Here is a 26431-nt window from a genome sequence, read left to right as displayed (position 1 = left end):
GATTGCAGCAACTGCCACCTGGGACTGATGGGAGTTTTCAGGACCAGGCAGTAATGGGTAAATGTGACTTCCATTCAGGATATGTGGCAATGCTAGACTGAACAGGAGCAAGCTTTCAGGATTTTTACATAACACCAACAGAAAACACTATCTTGGATCAATATATTACAGCATGCTATGAAAAGAGTCGGCCCTGCAGATGCAGCTTATGGATTGGTTTACAAAGAGTGTTTGCAGCTTTTCACAAGAGTTTAAAATAATTAGAAACTCCATAGAAAAGTATTTTTGCCACAAGCTATGTGAGAAAGTTCTTAGATATCTAATCTAAATGGATTAATGAAAGTACATTATCTTTACACCTTCCTTTAAGCATCCGTTCCCCTTTGAGATAAGCAAGGATGGTGGATAAATCATTTAGTTTTATATATCCTTGGATTCAATATGTTTCATGCTTTAGGAGCTGGGGAAAATGGGGAGGGGAGAGGAAAGATTAAAAAAAGACTTTCAAGCAGCTCAGAGATTTTATGCTTTTTTTTCTTTTGTATACGAGAAAAGCTCTGAAAGCTAAGAAGCGATGAGAAACAGCATTCAGCAAGAGCAGTTATTGAATCTTGTAAATCTTCCCAACATGTCTATATTATTCTTATTTCAAGGTGTTTGTTTTGCTTCATGGCTGGGTCATCTGGGCCGACAACAATAAAGGCAGACAAGGAGAAAGAAGGAGAGAGAGAAAGAAATAGGAAATCAAAAGAAGGCCAACATTCTACAAAATGTGGAATTTGTACAAATTAAAAGAGAACTGAAGAATAAAACACTAAATTAAAAAACAAAATGAATAACACAAACCAGACATCAGGTATTTGAAACTCTACAAATGTCTTGCAACTAGAAAATGTTATCTCATTAGAAATAAAACTCTAGAAGTAGGTCTGCCGCAATACACAATATATCGATTACATGATAAATTAGAGCAAACTCAATGATTTCCATTTGCATGATTTATTGTTTTTCTTTTTACTCTCTCTCTCTCTCTGAACCAAAAACTGGATGATAAAAGTCTGGTGCATTGGTCTAAAATCTTGTTTGCAGAAACTTAATGATTCATTTTACTTGTTGTTTCTGCTGTTTTGTTTATTTGGATAATTAAGATGTCTTCCAGTTTCAGTGTTAAATGTTCATTAGAATTTAAAGTTTATTGGTCTTTTAGAACATTTTTTTACATTATTATGCCATTACCATCAGATTACATTAATATGTAACAACACTATTGTTTATAGACTTCTGGAACAATTTATTATCCAGCAAAATTTGTTATCATGACAGACAAGTCAAATAATTCATAAATATCCAACATAGAGGAAGTCAGAGAAGTTATTGCCACTTTTTACTGATGTTTATCAAAACATCTAGCAATACTGGCCTCTCTAGCCAGTGTTTCGGTGATGGGAGTTACAGGTATTTCTGCTTGAAATACAGAAAACCTGTAATCATGATATTTAAGAGTGAGTTGGTTACCTGAAATGAGATAAACCTAGTTTTCTAAAAAGTTAAAAGTTTAGAACTATTAAAAATTATTGTCACAGTGTACCCACAGTTAAATAAGATGGCAGAGGAAATGATAGAGAACTGGGATTTTTCTGCAACTGCAGATGGTGGTGGTCTGCTGGATATTAGATATTTATTTTATTTTATTTCCATCATTTAAATTTTCACACCGTCCTCCCTGAACGATGAGAATCTATGCAAGAAAGCATTTTGATTCTGTGACTTGACATTTTATGCAGCAGCTGCAGACCAGGCTGTTTTGAGCTTGCAAAAGTCCATTTCACCATTACGGGTTTAAGCTTGTCCATGTAATTTAGTTCAACATTCCATGACAGACTATTCAAAGCAGGCAATCTCGCCCTTTTTACCTCAACTTGTTTGGTCATTTGATTTTTGTTAGTTTTGATTTTTTTCAGGTTATGTCGCTATGACAATGGCTAGTTCTAATTAGTTTGGTGACCCGTTTCTCTTTGAAATGCCTTGTTTGCCTTCATCTTTTATAACTCTGAAATGTTTTAATAAAGTTATGGACTGCTAAATCAAGGATATTTAGAGCCTTTCAAACTGCTTTGTGCTAATAACTTTTACCCTCAGACAGCTCTTCTCTTCACTGAGAAATAGAATCTGGGAACAACCAGATACGTTTTATGCAGTAAACCATTATTGATTAGATTGCTTAGTCAAAGTCACATGACAACGGGGGGAAAGAGGAAGAGTCGGGTGTTGTTAATTATTTTGTTTGAGGAACTCATTTATATTCAAGAAGTGACTGTCTTCAGATTGTCTGTGGCTTTGCTTCGTCCAAACCGTCTTGTTTTTCATTCATTGTGGACATATTTTGAAAACACGAGAAATAATTTAAAGCTATTTCCTAAATATCCAAAATTTACAAGTGAAAGCTAATTCTATATGACATTATATATATATATATATATATATATATATATATATATATATATATATATATATATATATATATATATATATACACATTGATTTTTAATTGCAGCCTATTTTCAAAAACTGTTTAAAAGTATAAAAAGCATTAGACCTTACTGTTAATTTGAAAAATACAAAAAATGTACAACAAAATACTACAGAAGACAATATCTCAGTTATGGGTATGCTGAAATATAAGATGAAAAAGTTTTTAAAAGCTCCTTACAGTGCAAACTTCTTTAATTTAGTCTGCTAAATGGCAAGTTTTCAACATACCCCATTAACTTTGTAAATCAATACCTCAGCTACTGCAAACAGAAATATTGCTTGGGCAATTTTCAACTAAAGCAGGAATGGAAACTGGTTTATTAAAGTTTCTCAGCCTGATGTGGGAGACTGCCTTTGTTGTAAACCTTAGAGTTGAGAGTTATTTATCACATTGTCACAGAATTTCACTTCTCATCCGGAGTCAAAGTAGCTCAATATTTCTACAGAAATGGCTAAAAAACATGACTGTGACAAGAACAGACACATTTTTCATCCTCAATCAATTATAGATCAGTAAGGGTTAAAGTGACAAATGATGTCTTCATATTCATTAAAAAACAACAATTTAACTACTTTAGCACCACAGATTTAACGAGGCAAATAAAGATTCATGTCAATAAATTACTAAGTTTGTTTATTTTAATAAGTTTCACTTTTGGAATTGAACTTCTTATAATTCCAAGGTGAGTGGAAGGAAAAAGATTGGTAGATGCAGCTATTATATATGCATTATATATAAAACATATATAAATATATAATGCATTATATTTCAAGCCTTTATTTCTATTAATTTGGAATAATATGGCTTAAAGATAATAAAAACCCAAACTTCGTCTCTTGGAAAATATTACATTATATGAGATCACAAAAAATATAACATTTTCAAATGATTTGTTATTGCTAACATGATCATGAGGAAGCCTTCTCAAAAATGATTGTTCTCTTGCAGACATTCTCCTTCATAAGGAGGATAAGCTGCTAAATAATCATTTCTAAAGAAACTACAGATTGCCGTATGTACCGTAAGCATATGATATGGAAAGGTGAGTGGAAGGCAAATGTTTGGCAGATGCAGCCTTAAGGGCACTGTGAAGCAAAATCTATCCAAGAGTTTGCGTGAGCTTTACAATCCGTAAACTGTACCACACACAGATGTAACCAGGACGCCACATCTTCATTTAAATACAATTGGCACTGCGCCAGTCGATGGCAACATTGCTAATGATATTGTATTACTACCAAACTCCAGTATCTCTTTATCTTTCTAGGCCAAGGAAACTGAGATGAACTGCCTTTATTAAAAAATAAAAAAAAACTGAAGAATTGTGTGGAAGAAAATTTACTTTAGCTGAAGATTCCCATCACAGACAGACAACTAAGCTGTGAAGAGAGTAAATGATGACATATAATGCACATCAACAAAAGGGAAACAGGAACAATCAACATTTTGCATATATATGTAGGTTGACTTTGGGTCAAAATGAAGTTGCTGCAACATGAGGATTAGCAAATGTTTTATTTCTCCTTTTTTGAGTCATTATGACTATGGAAATGAATCATTACTCACTATTGAATAATCATAGGCATATGTAAGGTATTTTGAGCTGCTTGCAACAACAGTTTCCATAATTTTCCCAGCTAATACACGTTTGGTTTGTTAGAATTGTTATGGTCATACAAAATATTTTAGAGAGGAAAAAAAAAACAGCCTAAGTCAGATTTTATCTCGCTTGATTTACCGTTAAATCGAGCATGCACTGTAAAATTGTACCTGCACCCCAGCTCACTCCATCACTTTCACATGCATGTCTAAACACAACACAGTGGGCATTAATGCAGTAGTGAGCAATATTTAAATTACCGAATACATGTGCTTTAACAGATTAATGAAGCCACTGACGTTAAATGCCACTGGAATGAGCAGAGATGCGGTATGTATGCATGGAGCCTCACCTCATTGGCGTAGACCCAGTGACTGTCCTTGGATGCAAGGTTGGTTTCAACTGCCTGCAGTGAGAAAAAAAATATATTAATTTCAGCTTAATGCAATATCAGCAAGAATGGCCTATGACGGTATAGTAAAAGGCACTAATCACTAATGAAAACTAAATGTATAAATAAGTTCATAATTAATAAAAAAAAAAACTTAGCAGCTTTTCAAATGGGATTCTTCAAATAAAGGGTTAAAATCAAGGATTTATGTGGTTATACTTTATTAAAAGATATTCAGAAGACGAACTTTATGAAAAAGCCTTTGTGTCGTGTTACTGTAACTAGAACAACAGACTAAGATGGGCTATTCTTCGTTCATTGCTTCTTTCAGCTGCAGTGTTTCTTGTTATCAGAGATGTCAACATGTCCTGAAACCCAACAGAGCACAACATTTAACCTCTGACATTTTAGAGCGGTGGCTTTTCTCCAAAACACATAAAAACATGGAACAATTGAATCGCTGATAATTCCAGGGTTCAATGAGTAATGCTTTAAATCAGGGGTTTCCAAAGTGGGTCCTCGAGGGCCGGCATCCTGCATGTTTTATTTCTCTCCCTGCTTTAACGCTCCTGGGTCAAATGATGGCTCATCAGATGCCTAAGAAGAATATCGACATGCTGAAAAGGTTGTTACTACCAATAGGGAGAGAACTACAACATGCAGGATGCCGGACCTCAAGGACCCACTTTGGATACCCCCGCTTTAAATCTTCAGTACATGCTATTTGCTTCCTAATGTCCCTCACATGCCTAATTTGATCTCAGAGTTGAGGAGAAAGAAAGTGGAAAAATGCATAACAAACCAAGCTAGCCTCTAACATGTACTTTGTTAAAAAGTCTTTTTAAAAATGAATTTCAGAATGGAGCCTGGAGTGACACACGCACATTACAAGCCTAGTATTAAAGATACTGCACCAACCTCACTTTTTTTTTTTTACCTGATCTTCCAATTACATTTAGATAATGATTATTATTACTCACAATGTTAGTCAGGCTTTTGAAGATAAGCACGGCAAAACACTGTGCAGAATTTGCTTTTAACGAAAATAATGGTTTCACCAAATACTGCCCTGTTTAACCAGAAGATTAATTTTGTCACTGATTTTCTGCTGTACAGAGCCCATAAATTGAGCAAATGACTGTTTAGAGTAATCATAGTCATCTTTTCTCCAAAAACTGTGTAACTATTTTATAAATAGCATTGTGCACTGAAGGAAAACCACGTTAGGACAAAGGATGCTTTGAAAATATTTTAACCCTGGTATCCCCTGAACACAAGGACACACATTTCTGCAAGTTTTAATCTTTCCTTTTATTATCCCGCCACACTCCTATCACAGTGTTTCCTTTCTGAAGTCGAAAGCCATCTGCACAGCCTAAAGCCTTCTTATTCAAAGGTGAATTTTGGGTGAGAAAATCAGATTTCTGTAATCCTTATACTAACCCCCTTTGTAAGGTGGTTATGATAGAGAGCAGAGAGTAATCTGGTTAAATGAACGCACATAATGACCCCAAATGCTTTGAACATAGGTGAAGTAATCTCACAAATAATTTTCAACCCTCCCCCCTGTGTCATCATTGAGATTGTGTGGAACTGCCGTCTGTCATGTTTTTACGGATCAGAATTTGATGCCTGTAGAAATACGTTCAGAGTAGCACAACCACAACTTTTCACTTTAGGTTTCAGGCATTAATACAGCGTGTTTTGAAATATGTCTAAATATACAGGATGTATTCCATCCAAAGAAACAGAAAAGAATTAGCAGAGTTTGTAAACGTCAAAACTTCCTCCAAGTGCAGATCAGTGCAACGTTTGCATAATGTCAGAGTGGCACATTTCAGATGCCACAAAATGCTTAATTTACAGAAACAATGCAAACGTTTAAAGTTCAAAAGGTTTTATGGACAGGCTAAATGAGGAGCACTTCATGAAGGTACCGTTCACCGCTATTTTCAATTTGCTTGCCTATCAATGATGTAGTGACAAAATCACAGTCTGTTTCCTTTCATATTGAGACCCTTAAGGCATCTGTTTACCCAGCAATGTGAGATCTGTATCACTTTAACAAAACTTAAATCTCAAACATATTTTAAAGCCATTAAATTTGTAACTCAGAATTAGCATTTATAGGGTTTTTAAAAGAAGGTATTTTTAAAGGCACTTTTTCACAACAACAACAAAAGAAAAAAAATGGCAGATACTTTTAAAACAGAAAATGTAGGAACAAAGAAAACTCTAGCAAGGAGAACCAGACCAATCCAGGAAGGCAACACTAGATGTTTGTGAGGTAAAGTTTACCAGGTAAAATGCCACAGAAAATCAATAAATCCCCCTCAAAAAAATCCTTCTACATATTTAGCAATTAACTTCAGCCATGGGCATTATTATGTGTGATGGGGGCATGTCCCTTTCACTTTTGAAAACAATTTCTTTGGTTCTCCCCACATTTACAATAAAATATTACTTCCCCCTGCACTGTTTCCATCTACCTACAACAACTCTCTACTCTGCATTCACTAGTACTAGTGCATAACCTGCCAAGCTTGTCAGGAGTGAGAGGTGATTGTGAATCTAATGGCAAATAATCACAAAATATTTCTTGTAATTGCAGTAATGAGAAAATAGCAGCAAATTCCTGCCATGTGTGAGTAATCTGTTCGTTCTCACATCACGGAATATAATATCTTGCGCTCTCTAAATAAAATCTGACAATGGTAACTATTGTTTGCCTTGAAGATAAAACCTTGACATTCCAGAGAAACGACAGTTCTTTGGGGAGAATTCATTCTTCCAGACAAAATCTGTCAGATGGCATAATGGTAAAGTCAAGTGTTGTGGTGTGAGTTAGTTAACACAAACAATGCCAGCTGGGATTGACGTCTTGGCGCACAACAGACAATGCTTGAAATGTTCTGCATCCTTTTTAAAGGCCAGCTAAACACTGACAATACCAGACACCCTGGAAATGAACCTTTGCGAATGAAATAGTGTTTGAAATCTGATGCTCAGATTCATCTGTACTGATGCAACAAACACATAATTGATCTGTCATTCTGGAAGACCTCATTGTTTGCTGCGTATTGTTTTCTCCAGTATCGTCCTCCAGGGGAGAAAAAGTCAAGGAAAGCAGTGAAAGCAGGAGTGTTATGAAAATGCAATTAGATAAGTGAAGTATGAAATCGAAGACTAAATTGATGTTAGTTGCAGTAACGTTTTAATTTACTAGTGCCTAAGGTTGGCTGTGTGGAAATCTAACTTTTGAACTATTCTGCTTAATCTGTTCCTTGCTAATTTCATGTCTGTTAAACTGAGACAGGATCTTCCTCTTTGCATAAAAGTAATCACATCACAGTCTAAAATCAATCTCATAAGATAAATGCTATCAGTATCTAGGTACAGTACTTTGACACTGTGTGTTATTTTTTATTAGTTGAAATCTAGAGAAATTAAAATTTCTCTAGTAATTACAACGTAAGACAAAAAAACTGCAATCAACATATTTTAATTCTGTCTTCCTGCTGTGAGTGGTCAGAAATTTTATTTGTAGCAAAGGTGATGCAATGCCGCATACAACTTAGCGGACACTAACAATTAAGACTTCAGCATCTTGCATTAAGTATTACTAAAGCTGGCATTACAAAAACATCTACAGCATCTACTTGTAAGATTTGTTAGTGCTACCTTGTGGCATTTGACAGTGTGCTCACTGACTAAGAACAAAAACAGTTTGTTTTCTGACTGGCCAGTCACCGGTCAGGACCCGTCAACCAGGTTATCAGTCTGCACCAGTCAACAGCCCATTTTCTGGTGGATCTGTATATGTGGAAAGGTGTAAACTAAAACATAAAATTGCATAATTACAATGAAGAAATTGTTGTTTGATTTCAAATAAGAAGGTGGTGGAGTCTGTGACTTAACCCTTGCGCGGTCTTAGTACGATGCTCAGTAGGAGCGTGGCACATGTCACGGTCAGACGGTCAGACAGTGGGGAAAGCACGGGGAGTGTTGTCAATTTCTGGAAAAAAAGACACCATGTGGGGTCACAGACTAAAAAACTTGTGGGGTCCAAATGACCCCATCTCTTACGACCACGGGAAAGTTCTGGTCGGGAGGGTCCTGGTCCCAGTCCTGTTAAAAAAGAAATAGGACTAGCATTCCTGCTACGATCTGGTAATACCAAGGTAAACAGTTTTCTGAATAAGATAATGGTAAAAGTACAGTACAGATTTGGACTTTTGTTTTCTTTTTGGCAGTCTGATGATATTATATCACCTAACAATCTCTACTTACAGATGGTTGTTTTTTTGTTTTTTGCTTTTTTCTTTCTGAAAGACCAAGATTTCATCTAAGTCCCACATGGTATTTCACTCAAACTTCATGCAACTCTGGAAGGAAATAAGTGCTGAGACACTGCAGGGGATTATTGAAATTATTCCACAAGCATTTCTTTTGAATGAGCAGCATACTTCAATCACACCTGCATCAGAAGGATGAATTTCTTGATCAGCATGTCAAGGAACCACTATGGTTTTATTCAGGTGTCTTGCTAGGGCTGGATTCTGGCACCCATGTTTAAGGTGTTTGATATAAACTCTAGGGCTACCTTTCCAAGATCAAAATGTTTGCACTCTGGCTGATAAAGTCTGCACTTGTGCAACTAGCCAGAGTTTGTTAGGACTTTAAGAGTTCACATTTCTGCTTTCTAAAAATGTGGCGTGTCTACAGAAAACGGGAGAAGCAAAACTGGCTGCAGCGCTTCAGCTACTATTAAAGTAGAACAAAGGATCTAGTTGCACAGTTATTATTACAACATTTAGAAAATAGTGTATGATAATCTACAGCTTTAAATGCTTTATGAGGGCATTCCAACTCAGTTTCACATGGAATTAGATCTCATCCAGATAAGGAATAAATACTTGTTCAGACACAAGAAAAGCTCTTCCTAAAAGAACATGGATTTGTTTGTCTTCTTCAACTCACTCTGTTCCTCCTTCTCTCACCTAATGTGTGAATTCAGTATCAACATTTGCTTCATTTGAAGCAATTCACTCTAATTTCAAGGTCAGGTCAGTGCACATAGCAGCCAAACTTATTTTTGTTGATTTTAGGCGAATTGCTTCCACAGACTCTTGGCAGTAATTTAAGGAAGCTGGACAATGAAAAGGTCTTGGTAGCAGACACAGCTCTCAATATTCCCTCTGTGATGGGGTCTCACAAAGTAACCAGGAAGGAGTAATGAGGTCTGTCATAAAAGATTCACAATACTCCCTTTGACCCCAGCCTTGCCACGGTTGCTGTGGCAACACACTTTTAAACACACTTACTCTGCTCTATTAACTCAGCTTTGAACGAAAAGGATGCCAACTGGCCTTGGTTCGCAACTGTGGAGCAATTCAAACCATAAAAAAAGAGAGTTGTATATAGAAATTCAACCTCTCCAACAAATACTAGGATCTCAAGAGATAGTACAACTGGTAGAATCAATAGACCAGAAGAAATCTTTACTGACCTTACAATAGTCAGTATTCAAAACCATACCAGCCTTACAAGAGAACACCACAGCCATGTCTCATTAAAAGCAAATCTTGACGCCCGTTTGCCATGGCACCCAGGCTGCTGGCTTCTACCTGTGCATAAATAGTTTTCCACTTGCTTACAATGCAGACATGATTGGAATCCTCATTATGAGGCACCGTCAAAATTTTCTAATCAAAATGTGAAACTTCTCTGAGGCGATGGATGAAAAAGAAAACAAGTGGATAAATGGGAAGATGGTATGGATGGATTGAGACAGTAGGAATATATAAAGCGCTTATATTATGGATCCAAAGAAAAAAAAACATAAAATTTTATATTACATCTTATTCAAATTGTACAGAAACCAGTCATAATGCACATTAGAATCTCCACCAGTTGGGATTTTACTCTACCTTTTAACAAGTGTAATTAGGAAAACCCATAACAACATTAAGTGTTACATTTAGCGTTAGCGTATGCTGTTTGTCAAGCAGAAATGCACAAAGTTATTTTTGTCAACCATTTTTCCTGTTGAAAGATTTTTACAAAAACAAAGTGAGAGGTCAAACATACAAAATAAAACATAAAAAATATATTTTATTTATTTGTGTTGGGAGAAGCTTGTTAACTTGTCTGTATTGTATTTACATTGATTGTACCCTGAGGAGCTGCAGATGAAAACTAGTTTTTTTTGGCTAACTCTGGCATATTTTGCAATGTGCATTGTCCCTTTTGACATCAACAAACAACAACCACGCCTTCTCTTCTTCCCCTCTTATATTCTCTTAATGCTTTTATTCACAGACTGCTGCTTTTTATTGGCTGGAGTGAGTAGAGAGGTATCAGTATCACATGCAATTTTGTGTCAAAGGGAAACACTACAAAAATGTCCATGCTGTAGGTGTGTGAAAGCATGAAGTTGCTCTTCTTTGACTCTCCAGAGATATATTCCTTTGGGTAGCTGTGAGCTGTTGTGTGGTGAGAGGTACGTCTGTGATTCACAAACAGGATTAAAACGCAGTGTGACGACTTTTGAATGTCACACCAGACTGAAGAGCTTCCAAAGTAGTCCCATTCACCAAGGCAGTAAAAGCCATTGGCCTGAGGCTTTTGGAGCAGTTTTCACAGTATATTTCAATATTGCAGTGTGTGTTTCTTTGGGTTCACTCCATTTAAGGAGAAGTGTTTTGGGGTACTGTTTATAATGAGGTGGCAAAATGATCTTCAAAAGAATGTCATTATATTCCACTAGCGCTCTCCTGAAACTAATTTGAAGAAATATTATTTTTTCCATTTCGAGCCTTACATTTGGGAGGAAAAAAAAAAAGCTTATTTACGATTGATTTTTTTTCCATCCCCATCTATATAATACAATAATCCCACTGCAGTTTCTCCTCATAAATCTGTCACCCTCAAAGAAAATGTACATAGTACATCATTTTAAAAATATTTTATTATATTTTACCTATCCTGCAAAAAAGTTACTAAGTCCAGACTGATACATGCATATCAATTTTTTCAAACTTTCAATGTTAGCTTTTCATTCAACCAAAGTTAAACAGAGGCAACTTGCAGTAGTGCAAAAATGTCACTTTGTACTTAACAAGTATTTCACTTGGTGTGCAGCTAAAATATGAACAAATTTCAGATCTAAGACTTTAGGACGTCACATAATTCGACTTTAAGGAAACAAATCTTTGATTAAAACTTGTGTTTTGTTTTTCTGGACAGAATAAAATTAGTTCTGCTCAACGTTTACGTGTTCAAAGAAGCAAAAATTGTCCTTCATATCCTTTTCATGAGATTTTAAAAAAGTAAGGCTTTGGCCAGTGTGTTTTTTTCTGATATTTCATGCATCTCTATAGTTTTTTATTTAAAAAAAAAAAAAAAAAAGAATTGTTTGAAATTAATTTTGGTCACAAAAAACACAGTGGCTCATTGTGTGGAAACAATATCTTCATAATGTCTCAAACTTCAGTTAGCAAATTATAAGCAGGACTTTTGATTTTAGACCGACTCAATCTGGCTTTCAGTTAGCAAATTATAAGCAGGACTTTTGATTTTAGACCGACTCAATCTGGCTTATGCCAGTTTGCTTTACTTGTGTTACAACTACGGTAATTGTAGCAAATGCTAATCCTATAGTTTGCTCAAGTATATACATCTAAAAACTGATATCAAAAACTTAGACATCACATTTTGAGTTTATTTCACCACATTGCAGTATTTAATTACATAGTACTAACAAATGACTGAGATTTATGACTTCATTTAAAATAAATTATGAATGTCTTTGTTTATATCAACCTGTTAAAGTTTGAAAAAGTAAGTCATTGGATCTCATTTACTAAAAATTTCTGCTATTTGAAGCTGTATAATATTTTTGCTGCGATGGATGGATGACAGAGAACAGGAAGCAAGAGAGCAGCCATTTTGAAAAGATTCCTGTCACTAGGCTGCAGGACTGAACGCTTCAGGAGATCATTTATCCCCACAGCTTTACGCAGCAAATGTCTGTAACCAATGACTTTATTTTATAATGAGATACTTTTTATTTCACTTTCTTTGTTTATTCTGTTTGTTTATTCTATTTATTTATTTATTTTTTACTGTATTTTGTGTCGCTTGGACAAAATTATTAAGGGATCCATAAAGAAATCTTGATATGGATTTAAATACAATAACTGCCTTTCGTAACAACAATACATCTTCAGGCGAATAAATCTGATGAGTAACACTTTTTTTTCTTTCAACCATAAAAATGATCAAGTTATGAAATATACATACAAATATGCATTGGTCTATTTTAAAACAACTAATTAGCCATTTATCGTGCATTAAAGATCTTATATTCTCTTGACAACACAACAAATAATCTCAACTTCTTAACCAATCCTCTTCAAGTGGCTCTCTGTTGAAAGTTGATCTTTAGTTTTATATATTTTAATTGGAAGTTGAAATCTGAAATCAATTTCTTTACTTGCATTAGGGAACAGCGGAGCTCTGTAACTCTAAAGTTCAGACCCCTTCTGCCACCATGGTGGCAACCTCAGAAAGCCTCTCAGCCCCGGCATGTGCTGTGGACTTGTTTCTCATATTACTTCTAAGGAAGTACTGCCCTCCAGGTACACTCACACATTTAGACAACTCCACACGTCGACTGCTGTAATCTCTGCTCCAGGGCACACTCTCATGCTGTGTTGTGGAAAGTGCCTGAAATTTACAGCTGGTAGACAAACTGCCAGCAGAGTAGAGTGACAAAAAAAACCCAATAGGGGAGACTAAAAAAATTAAGCTGGTCTTGTTAGATGATCATAATTTTAGAATATGAATGCACAAAATAGTGTACAGCGCCTTATCGTGCACCCAAATGACGTTATCCAACAATCATTGTTCTATCAAAATCATTGATATTGACAGCAATAAAAAGGAATTTCAGAGTATGTAGACAAGATGCACTATGTAGCGCAAAAATTTTTAAGGATCTAGAAAGTATCCAAAATAATGTGCAAAACAATCTCTGCAGTAAAAAGCCATTATCTCCTGCTTTTGCTTTTGGAATATGCCATATTTTGCGGAATATAGAGCACACCCCACAAGTTTTAAAAAAAATACTGGAAACCTATATATAAGCCGACCGGGCTATAAGCAGCTGATATCTCCGGCGCTTTCAGTTTTTCACAATGTTACAGCAGAGGGCCGCGTTCTTAATAAATCTATACTGCCAGATCGATAGCCTTCAACTTAACAGCTGCATCATATGAACTTCTTCATGTCGTTTCCTTGATGTGTATGAGTTATGGGTATAAGTTTGAAAACATTTCTCTGTCGTGCCTGCTGCTAGCATGTGCTTGTTATAAATGAAAATGAACACTTTCTTCTTTGATTTCCAATTTAGACTTCCAATGATTCACTTCCTGTTGAAGAGCCCCCTGGTGGTTGAAGAAAAATCCACAGAAAAGTCACACCAGGCTATAAGCCGCATGGTTCAAAGCGTCTGAAAAAAGTGGCGGCTTATTGCCTTAAAAAAATGGTAGTTTCTGTTGCAACTTAGGATGCTACTTAAATCAATCATCAGCAATCATTTCAATTAAGAACAGCCATTGTTCATATGGGCAGAAATCCACCATGACGTACCGTAAGCAAAATCCTACTGAGATTCAAGAAGTGAGATCCAGATTCAAATTTTAACAGCACCTCCATCAATAGTCAATTGTGCTGTGCAATTAAGAAGGTTGTTCGTAACGATAGTCAGTGGCTGATTTTCTTTGTTGTGAGTAAAGCAGGGGAGACTTTTCAAAAAGATCATTCAAGTAAATAATAGAGAAAAACTGAAAGCATGCCAAAATGTTTTGGTTTTCTTTGCTCCCTTATAAGGGTGAGCTCCTACTGCCTTTGTTGTTTGGTTCAGTTAAAAAAAAAAAGGACAATTTGAAGTGAAAAGCCTGGGAACACAGTGGCAAACACTTTAACAAAATGACACCACATGATGGTGAGTTCTTTTCTTAAAACTTGTACGAAGAAAACGGTTCTAATAGATCTGTAATTCTCCTGAAAAATGAAGGGACGTATTTTAAATAGCTGAACATCAGAGGCCTCGTAGGCAGCTTCGATATCCCCCAAAACGTCCTGACTGAAGAAAAGTGAGCAGCATAAGTGGGCAGACAAAAGAAACAGACACGAATGTACGAGAGAGGCAGATGTAGGAGGTTAGCTGGGCTAGAGGTCTCCATGAATCTCATCCTAATTAATCTACAACAGCGTGAGACATGTCTTCTCAGAGCATCGTGGGAAACCAAGAGGTGTTGAAGAGAGTGGGAGTGTGAAAGTTTACATTTTGACATAATGTTAATGCCAAAACACCAGTACCAAGGGAGGTTTGAAGAGGAGGGAAAAAAAGAAGAGGCGTTAATGATGACACTGCTTCAAATAAGAATATTCTGAGATACCCTCAACATAAATCTGTTTTATTATTATTCTTATGCCTTGTTATTGAACATGCACTGCCTAAAGGAACGTGCAACATATACTAATTTTACATGACTTTCCATCCCATTTTTTTATTCATTTTAAAATGTTGGCATAATTCTACATATCTCTGATCTTCTGTTTCTGGCAAAAAACAAAGTTGGACCAATAAAACTGCTATATTTTGAATGGAAACCTATTTGTACTACACTGCCTTATCAAAGTGGTGAATAAAAGCTCTTTTTTCAGCCATCTTTTCCATGGATTGCACAAGATTCAAGGATCCCCAACAAGACTGCCCTGATGATACTCAGCAATTGTGGCATTTCTATTTGTAGACAGGCACTCATGCAGTCACTCAGACAGGCCGGTTTCCAAGGATGTTGATGAATGAGAATTCAATTTGACCAAAGCAGGCCAATGCTCAACTGGATGGAGCCAGAAACCTTCAGGATGTCAATTTGTGGGTTGAATTAGACTGAAATTGACTTGTTTGGATACCAGGATGTAGTGCTTTTTTGATGAAAGAAATGAGCAGCATTCAATTCTGAGGATACTATTCCAAGAGACAGTGGGGGAAAGGGAGCAATCAGCAGTGGACTTTTCAACTGGATATTGGTAAATCATCAGAGGCAAAATGTAAAACACCCCATTAAAAGTCGTAAGCATCTCTAAGAAAACATCTCTCCATATTTTGATAATAGTTTCTGACTATGAGATTACTGACTGTCAAGTATTGGTCAAATACCAACTTATTAGATGTCATCATAGCTGAATATGAGCACCTTAAGTAAATCCCAAAGGTGAAACTCATTGATTTGTGGAGTGATTCATTTTAAGTGTAAATCTCCGTAATATTGCTGACTGTGGTTTATATTGAATAAAACAACTGATGAAAGTTTTAATTTTACAACAAACTCATAACAAAACATATTTCTAAAACAAAAATGTTTTGCTAGGGCAATAGTGTGGCTTACACAATCATGTGGATGTCATCCAGCAGCCAGAGATTGACGCTCACCACAAGAAGCCAGAGCCATACAAAATCACTGCTAAGTGAGCTGGTGTTGGATGGAAAAAAAAAAAAGTTGTCCAAAAAGGTGCATACGTAACGGGAATAAACAACACACAAACGTATGCACTAAGCCTTGAGTCTGTAAAGGAGCTGCCACTTACTTACAGTAGCAGAGCATCACTGTGTCTAACTGGCCAGCAAATTACCCTGACCCAAAGCCCAGAAACAAACTATGCAGTATTGACAAGAGAAAGATAGTAGAACCATAGACTGATTGCATCCATGCCAGAATCCATTGTTGCTTTATGCAAAATGAGTCTTGCCAAGTATTTAATGCATTTCCTGTACAGACATGTTACCCCAGTAGAAACATATTTCTGTATTTGGAAAAAAAAACAAAAAAAAAACAAGCAAAAACATTTTCTACTGGTCTAGTGCTATGAAGTTTTCAGAGAAACCAATAAACCACAATCTGGGGCTGTCATTAGCCACAGGCTACAACTGAACAGAGAGGAAATGCAACGTGATTAAAGCATTTACGTGAGCAAACCAGTTGCATGAAAAATTTGAAAATTATTTCTGAGCAGTGATTTTTGACTCTGGGGGGGAAACAATCAAATTTCCCCAAATGCTCTGATAGCAGCCTCAAATAATGGCCAGGCTGCTTTATAGCTGGCACAAGCTTTTCAATACACCTGGGGTGCACTTTAATTTAATCAGGCACATCGGGATCAATAATTGTGTCTGAACTGTGACTCTTTGGGACATACTGCCTGTTAATAGGCCACAATGATTTCAGACTAACCATTTTCCTAAGTGTTTATATGCAATTTGATCCTCTGCTATATTGGAAAGTATCTTTTGAGTTAGATAAAGCACAGAAATCCCAAAGTGTGTCCAAGCAAAGCTCTTACATGCATCCCCAAATGTCTTAAAAATAAAAACAAAAACAAAAAAATTTTTGCTGCTCCTTTCCATACATTATGGAGTGAAGAGGAGAGGGAAGACTGCGCAAAGAAGAAATGGAGGGAAGGGAGAGGACGGGTTCTTAAAGCGGAGAGGGTGGAGCTGTTGGAAAGGAGAGGGGGTGCATGATCAAAGCCTATATTTTGAAATCACTTACTTCTCCATTAGTTTGATTAATGGGGCCAACTTTCCAGGCAGACAGAGGCAAGGGGCTTGAAAAATGATGCAATTACTGTTTTTTGAATAGGGGGCTGAAAAGACCTGTTTGAAAGAAGGATCTGGAGGAGATTCTACAGGGCATCCTGGACAGCAAGACTCTCTCCTCTTTATCCATCTATCCCTGTGCCACACACCCTGAAGCCTTGTGGCACCAGTATAACCCTTGCTCCCCAAGACGTCTCTCATCAGGCTCCACTGCATGCTTCACTGGTCTCCTCTAAGCTGGGTGGAGTATAAATTGTGATTAATATGCATCTACAAAGTCTTCTAATATTTGTTACATTACGTTTAGTACTCAGATAATTCTCTACTGTATTGCCTTAATGAACTGTGCATTATTTTTCGTAGCAATGTATTAAGGCATATTTGTACTAATACTGCTTAAACACTCTAAGCTTTACAACACAGATATTATGTAAACCCTTAGAGACCAACCATAACATAAAATTCACTAGTGCTACTTGAGAGGTTTTTAAGTACTTTAATGACAGTCCGATACTGTAACAGTTCTGTTCTCACTGGGGTTGAACTACCAGGGATTGCATTTTATTATTAATTTTTTTTTATTGTATTTCTAACTGCTTCAAATATAGTTAACATACCGTTAGTCTTGAAAGGTTTTAAAGCCTTTTAAAGTACTTTGCAAAGCTGCAAAACTAACATGAAAGTTAGATGTTACTCTTTTGTATTGCAAGCCATTCTTAGTTAAAACAGGCCTAATATTAGGCTTAAAAACTAAATTCAAATGGTGCAAAAAATGACTTGTTTTTATCAAACGACTGCCAACTATAATTGTTATGTCTATAAACTATTTAGAGATTGTTCAGATGTACTTTTAAAATAAGGGATGTTCACCAAGTAGCCAGTGGAAGGATATCTAAAACCTTTAGCCTAGCCATACAGTTCAAAGGCAAAACAATAATATGTAAAGAAAATTTATGTAAAATTCAGAGTTAAAGAGTAAGGGCAATTAACATTGATAAATTGTTGCCATGGTAAAACATACAAAACATACCAACACCACACCTGAAAGAATGGATGAAAGACTGCAAGCTTTTAGCACTGAGTGCATCAAACTAAACTGAATGTGTGAAGTTTTATCTTCTATGCACATGAAAGCATGACTGAAATGAATAATTTTACTTGTTTGCACTTTGCCACCAGCAAGATAAAGCAAAAACCTTTTTTTTTTTGTATTTGTACAATAATGCTAAGTGTAGCTATCTTCACAAGTATAAATACTGGATATAATTATGTTAAAAAGATAGTAAACCATTTCAAATCAGGCAGTTTTCATTTAATTAAATAATAAAATTGAGGTGCGTGATTTTTTAAAATTATTTAAATATAACCCCATGGTTAACGACAGGGTAACCTGTCGATTGGGGGTTGGCAAGAGAAAGTCTCTTCTGGTAGCAACACTTTGGCAATGGAAGTTTGCATCTAACCTAATAATTTCAGGAACAATGTCATTTGGACAAATGAGACCAAAGTTGGACCGTTTGGCCGTGATGCACTTCACATGTTTGAACAAAACCAAATCCAGAATATCAGTGCAGAAACGTTATGCCACCTGTCAACACATAGCTTAAAAGAGGAGGGAGTTTTGTTTCCACCTTGGTTGCATGTTGTGAGGACTATTGCTCATTCTCAGAAAAGCCTTTTCTATTGTGCTTTTGTCAAGACATTTCAATGCACATCCTTTGAGTTGTTTATTGTATCAGACATTCACATGGGGTTAAATTAATAAACAATTACAGAAAATAAGTGATATTGAGCAAAGAAGAGTGAAAGGCAAAGAAAATAAGGTTACGCAAACCTTAATACTTGAGTGAAACCGGACAGGTTTGTGAATTATCCTTGGCAGACGAAAGGGAAGGAAAACAGTTATTTAAATGCCACCTTGGCATTGAACCTTTACCAATTATTGCTCAAAACCGTCTTTACTTAAACCATTGATATTTCACTTTGTGTTATTACAACTTAGTAACTGTTTTCCATAGAAACTGTTTTCTGACTGTCTTTGATGTTGCCATGATAACATTTTGCAGTATGTGACTTTATTGGAATTGTGAAGTTTGACATTGTGATCATTTTGACAAATTTGACAGTCCATTTGGTTTTGTGTATGTATATATATTATACATTTACAATATGACGAAGAAAAATTTAGGATTCAGTTTGAAAGCAACATCTTCAGAGAAAAGTAAACAGAATTTCAAAAATGAAAAATAATTGATTACTATCCTGTTATAGGTAATTGTAATTCAAATTTTAGCTTGATCTGAAGGAAGGGATGTTTTTAAAGCTCTCCTTGAAACCAATTGTAGGAAGCTTCTCATGATGACTCTTTGCAACATTTTTGACAAACTACGCAATCGAAGTGAAATCTGTCCCTCAACTCTTTGCACAATTGCACAGTAATTCTCCACCTGAGAGCTCCTTTGATTTAGACCAAATTCAGCTAAGGATTTCACACAGTTCTCCCGAAGCAAAAGTAAATCTGCTAATCCAAATGCAGGAGCACTCACAATCCTAGAAAACTCCCACTGGCTTGTGGGCAAGGCTCTTCTCAGAACAACAGGTTTATCCAGTGAGGCACTGATGACCTGTTGCAGAGATAATGGCTTCATTGAATGACTGAGGCAGAACCCATAATTGCCATAAATGTCATGTATTGGTACTAGAGGTTATATAAATTTATCATACTGTTCATGAAGGAAGAGTTTTTTGGATTTATTTATGGAGTATGAAGAATACAGATCAATATCAAATGGTGGAGAAAAATAGTGTTTAGCCAAATTACTGGGAGAAACAATGAATAGGCCTTAGCTTTGAGTTTTAATTTTTATATTTGATGAGTTTTAATGCAGTAGTTTGGGGGAACTTTACCAATTAGTGCTCAAAACTGTCTTTACTTATACTGTTGATGTTTCACTTTGTGTCATTACAACTTAATAACTGTAATACATTTTCAGTCTTATAATCTGTTTGTTATATTCCATAAGATTTAGTGCTGTGTAATTGAATAGACGAGCTGAGTTAAGTTATTCAAAAATATTTACAAATATTTATAGTGATTTTAGGCTCTATTTGTAGGTCTTCATCCCAATCAACAATAATTGACAGAGTTAAGAAATCTGTAAGGGTGCAAGTTCTTAATGCTTTGTTGTTTTTTTCCATACCTTTTTAGTAATGCATGTTTGCACAATTCAAGCACTAGCGTAATACTTTAATATAAATACAACAGTTCTTCAAGTGGAGGCTAAAACTGGGCTGCAGACTGTTGTCTGTACCTTGGATAACAGGACTGATTTTTTACAGATTCAAACAGACACTCAACATTCACAAGTGTTACCATGTGTTTATTTGTTTAGCTTTTTTTTTGTCCACAGAAATAGACCAACACTTAGAAAACCATTGAGAAACACTTAGAATAATTATTGCTGCAGCTTTTGAGTGAATGATTTCATTTGCGGGGTTTTTTTTCCCCCCACAAGAAGCACCTATGCATACATTTAGAGGCGCTATAGAGACATACAGTATATTTCAAGTGTGTGGGTGTTAACAGAGAGCTGCAAGTGATTCAAAGGAGCACATGAATATGCATGTGCACATGTTAGACAGTACACTATTTATGCAAAGGCAACCAAAAAACGAGAAAAGTAAGCAAGCAGACCACATTGGAAAAGTGGCTTCAAAAGAACTTTTATGTCGATATATTTTTCACTGGGCGATAGTTTAATTGAACATTCTCTCCAGAGCTTTTGGAGTGAGATGGGTTGCGTACTTGGTAACAACGCAGCTCTCTGTGTCCGAGGCTTTTCAATCCCCCATATAGGTTGTATTTTCAGCCTTGCACTTGGGGATTGAGACATATTTCTGAACCCACAGCAATAATTTCAAAATTGTTGCATTTTGGTATATTTGCCTTTAATATTGTAGTGCAGGGTGTCGAATACAAAAAATAATTAAGCTGTTATGTACATCTCAAATCTGCTGGCTTGCTCTGCACACATTCCAGCTGGTTGACTTTTGATTCAACTTTTTGGCTTCTTTACAGAAACCCTGAAATGGAAAAAAAAAAATGACTTGCATGAGCAATTTTCCTATTTACCCCTGACACTTACATAAAACTCCAGAGGTCATCAGATAAATGACTGGTTGCCTTAAAACAAGGTTAACTGTTCTCTCTTCTGAGGAAATAGAAATTGCCCGAGAGGTGTACTGTTTCAATAAGGCTAACCATAATTTATAATCACAAACATTATTCAAACTGTATAACCTTCTGTCACTGCAAGGGAGTTTGTTCTGCACACCTGACTGCATCAAATATTTATGCCTTCGTTTTGTAAGAAACTTAAAGGACAAGCTATATTACCCTGGACGTTAGAGAGACAAACAGTGAAATACTTCAGGACAAAAAGAGTCAGAACAATAATTACATTTAGTAATTATTGTAGCATCAATTGTGAAAGTTTGTACTCTCAACAAGACAGATTGCAACATATTTTAAGTTTTCAAATCTGTCAGGTTGAGTTCTCTTTAGAGACAAGACTGGAAGAATATGGTTCAAATCTAACAAATTAACGAAACTTAAAAAAACGAAAATAAGATGTATATTTTGTACTTTTGGTTGTTTCAAAATTATTATAATTTTTTTTTTTTTTGCCTAATTATTTCTTTAATTTACATCTGTATAATAAAGTTAGGGGACAGCCGTTTGATGAAACAACAAAGCTAAAGTGAACAGCGACTCATTCAAAGTTTATTTTAGACTATATTTCGATTTGGGGCACAAAACACAGTAACCTCACTTTCTTGGAAAGAAAAGTACTGATTAAATAAGGAGCTTGAAAAACTTCAGTGGGGTTCATTTTGATGAAGTATAATGTAATCAAAAAAATATTTGAAAGGCCACTTTTTACAATAAAACAACAAATTAGAATATTTTCATTTTCATCAGAAGTAAGCCACTTTGTTAAAGAATAGAAAACATAATTTTTGACATTTCCTACTCACAGTCACTACACACTGCAGATTTAAACTCACATGAGATGTGATCATGTTGAGTGAAGTGTTTATTATTTATCTGTCAATAAATTAATTTGTCATATACAGCAGGATGTGTGACAAGCGTGTATTACATGTAATCAACACTTCAGAAAATACCCATCTTGTCTGCACATGTTCATGCTCTGTTACTGTTTCATTTATTTAGTATTTCTTTTTTGAACCCTTTTTCTCTGTGATAATCTGTTTACCCTGGGATTGAAAGTGAACATTTATAACTTGCATCAGCAACAATATACATTTACACAGTATTTGTGCTGTACTAACGATAAAAACTACATAAACAAGGCTGTGGAAACAACATGTGTATGCAACAAACAAAAAGCAAAATGAAGATATAGATAAAAGTATACAGGACAATAAAAGACCAGGCTAAAGACGACAATAAGGAGGAGGAAGAACAAGGGCACAAAGATAAAGTGCCCCATGTAGAGAGAAACGTGAAGCCATTAAAATCAGAAAAATACAAAGAGGAGAAGAGGGGATGTCCTGTAAAAGGGACAGATGGCGAAAAAGAGGCAAAAGAGAAGAGGAGGGAACATAGGGCAGTGGAGGATGAGCTGTAGGACAATCATAGATCATTTTCTGGCAGCCTCGATTTGTCATGCGGTTATTGGGAGGAAAATGGAATAGAGGGGCAGCAGCAAGGGTCAGAGGGAGAGGACAGGGGTCCAAAGGTGGGAGCATGTAGCCGGGAGGGAGCAGTAGGAGCAGACAGAAAGCGTGATAAACTCCACACTTCGTATCACCTTAAGCTTTAAACAGAAAGAGAGGATCAAAACAAAATTCTACCCTAAGACTTATGGTTTTTACTCATGAATTTATATACACCCTATATACAACAAGCATTCATATTTAACAGCATAACACAGTCTGATGAAACATCTTTGAGAGTAAAATACTATATAAAATACCCTCAGTCAGTAGACCTGTTGTGTTTGTTCATACTTCCTCCTCAGTCAGTCATTGTGTGCATCGTTTCTTCATCCCTAAGCCTCCAAGATGCCAGCAAGTCTTTAAGCCTTTGAGCTACGAAGACCCAGGGGAAGCTGGATTTCTGCAGGCAGATGCTGTTTAGTCCTCCTCAAGAAAGTAAACACCCTGGCTCATTTCAGGCTTCGTGGTTCTGCTGGTCCATGAGATTTGTTGTTGGGGAGTAAAAGCATCTTCTGCAGCTGCACTACAATCTCCTCTTCTGCTTAATTGTACAAACAGGGCAGGATGAGCCCTGCAGAAATATCTGCAGCCAGGTGGTTTGTACTTGTTCATGTGATTCCAACAAACCCATGTGTCTTGCCTCTTTAATTGGATACATATCCTCCCCAAAGAAAGATGTCAAGGTTTCTGCTACCAGTGGGTTGTTTTATTAAGTGTTACAGTGAAAATAAGACTAGAGCAGTCAATTTTTGGAATCTGAAGAAAGCTCAGCGCAGTAGGTTACTGGATCAGATGGACAAATTAACTAGAAACGGAGAATGGGAGTCTCTTATTAGAATAGTGTTGACAATTTAATTTATTTCTGTAATTACAGTCACAATGGCAAAATTGTTACACATTGAATTATATATCAAGCGTGTTTTTGGTTAATTTTTGATAATTATGATCAAACATTTGCTAAATACATAAGACCAATAAAACTGATTTTTGTTCAAAAATCACCTAATTCTTGAATAAAAATCATTGGGTGGGTATTATGTACATATATAAATGTTGAATTATAAATGGAAAAAAAACAAATATGAACTGGTGATAATCACATTTGGGGTGGTGGTGTAGAAGTTTGTCATTGTCTTAACTCAGTTCCCTCTTTAAATAATACTAATATTCACTGTCAGTACTCAAAATTAAATGAATTATTAGTAAGCTAATTGATGAATAAGCAGCGTTGTGTAAATCACACAGTGCTCTCCCTCCCTTTCTCTGTGCAGCTCATAAACATTCAATCGCTGTATAATGATGATTATAAACTTTAAAAAAAAGTCAGGAAGAAATCCCCATAAGGAAGTCTTGTTGTAATCCTCTCTCTTTGTTTAATTGCATAAAGCACTGTTAGTGAGATGTGGATCCATGTGGCAATTAAAAGTCTGATCTGAATAAAGCATTCAGAGCAGTCAATACTGATGTTAATGCCAGGCCTGCACAGGACTTCTGTGTTGCCAGGCTTTGCCATTTTTTAAAATAGTATTGGTGACTCATATGATTGTAATGTGGTGGATTCAATTGCCATGAGGTTTAGGACATTTGAGTTCATATTGATACTATAAATATTACAGCAGCTACTTGGCAATTTAAGGTACAAAGTCCGCCTAGAATACAAAACCTGAATCGCCATAAAACCCATTAGCAGAGGGAAGCACAACCGCTTAGACTTGAACCTGTTAAAGCACAGAGGACCAATAACTCCCCAAATCATTACTGAGAGATAAAACTTTAAATTGGTCATCAGGCAATCAGGATTGTGTGCTTATCAATGCTTCATGACAGACTTTGGGGCCTTGATTCCCAAATGAACAGCCTTGTCCATTTTTTTCTCTTTAGCTATGCTTATCCTTGCTTTTCTTTTGCATCTTTTTCTAACGAACCTTTCCTTTTGCGTCCCACGTACCATGAATATTCATGGAAACAGCTCACTTTAAACAGCAAGTTTTGTTAGCAATGACCTTTTTCACAGTTTACGTCCTTGTGGATGAAGATGTATATATGTGTATTGCCCTCTCTTTATCTGTTTGAATACACAACCTTGCACCCGGCTGCTCTCTTAATCTTCAGAAAGTGCTTATTGCATATACTCCTTGGCAGGCCTTGAAGCAGCTGTGTTGGCTGTTAGAGGTGCTCAGGCTTGCTTTATGGTTAAATGATCTGGGTCAGGTCTGGCCTTTTGGGACTTTTACGCAGAGGATGGATTACCACTCGCCCCCTGAATACGAATCCTTTTAAGTGCCTGATCTGTGATCAGAAAAATCTTTTCCTGATGCATAGGCAATAAAAAAAGACTGACCCTGTTCTTTACATAGTTTTTGATTATTTTTCTTCACATACTGTAGTAATTTTCTACATTATCTCTTACACAACATTACCACTTCTATATAGTCATTGTAACAAACAAAGTGAGTTACTTTTCAGTGGCTGTGTTTGTCGACTAGTGAGACTTGGTGAGATTTTTTTTTAATAAGAAAATATAAATGGTTTTTGTTAGTTTTATTAAAGCTACTCAAACTTATCTTTTAAAAAAGAAAATCAATCTCCATTTTGTGTTTCAGAAATTAAAATAAAAAACAAGCTAATTCAAGAAATAATCGCAAACTTGTTGAGACACATCCAGCTTTACTTTCAAACAATGATCTCTGAGACTTCAGTGGCTCAATTATATATTTTTGTAACGGATTTCAGCTAAAGATTTTTGAAAAGTGATGTGAACAAAACAAAATATCTGGCTAAACATTTGGCCCTTCCTCATTTGCTTTTCTAGATGTTAATAGGGGAAGATATACAGAAAGAAAAGTACCAACTACTTGCACTATTTGCATGGCACTTGTCAAACAATTCGTAGCTGTAATTATGAGACTTGAACATGAAGTTGAGTGTTGGAGCCTTGAAGCACTATAACAACTTTGAGACTCTTATTTTGTAGTGACTACACTTCCATAAATTTTAAATGAAATCTAATTTATCGAGGAAGCACATTTAAAAGCAATTGCTGTTGGCCACAGGGCTGTACACAAAAACAACAAATAACAGCATAACAGAAAACACAAACACGGTACGAGAAAGAAAATAAGCTCCCACTATTTTTAAATTTTGCATGAGGCAGGATTTCCTTTACCTGGTAGAAAAACAAAACAAGAAAAAAAAACATCACAGTAATTCTTAAAGATTTAGCTTGAGATAGAAAGCAAAAGAAGTAGTCTCAGATAAATGCACTGTTACACCGACATAGGGTCTGTTTGTTGTTACAAACCTCAAGCTATGAAATACTTATGCACTCTAAATTTGTCTCGCACTCCAACTGAAGGCAGATCCATTCCTTTCAAAAACTAAACCGCAATCTGAACTCAAAGATGCGGCAAATTCAAGGTCTTCTGTGAGAACTGCTCGCAACCACGGGAGTCGGGCTCCACACTACAGAGTTAAATAACAAATGATGCTCCC

At 36.0% G+C, this 26431-nt stretch overlaps 1 protein-coding gene across 7 annotated transcripts in view; it reads right to left on the bottom strand.

The window, feature by feature from the left end:
- The window catches only part of grid1a (glutamate receptor, ionotropic, delta 1a), a 356932-nt gene that overhangs the window by 37937 nt on the left and 292564 nt on the right, over nt 1-26431 (bottom strand). For all 7 annotated transcript variants that reach the window (XM_044135670.1, XM_044135669.1, XM_044135674.1 and 4 more), the window contains one exon: nt 4486-4539. In XM_044135670.1, coding sequence (XP_043991605.1) covers nt 4486-4539 — 54 coding nt within the window. The remainder of the gene's footprint in view (nt 1-4485; nt 4540-26431) is intronic.

This window comes from Gambusia affinis, linkage group LG13, assembly GCF_019740435.1.
Source record: "Gambusia affinis linkage group LG13, SWU_Gaff_1.0, whole genome shotgun sequence".
In the NCBI taxonomy this organism is placed as follows: domain Eukaryota; kingdom Metazoa; phylum Chordata; class Actinopteri; order Cyprinodontiformes; family Poeciliidae; genus Gambusia; species Gambusia affinis.
This window is presented reverse-complemented; position numbering and strand designations above follow the sequence as displayed.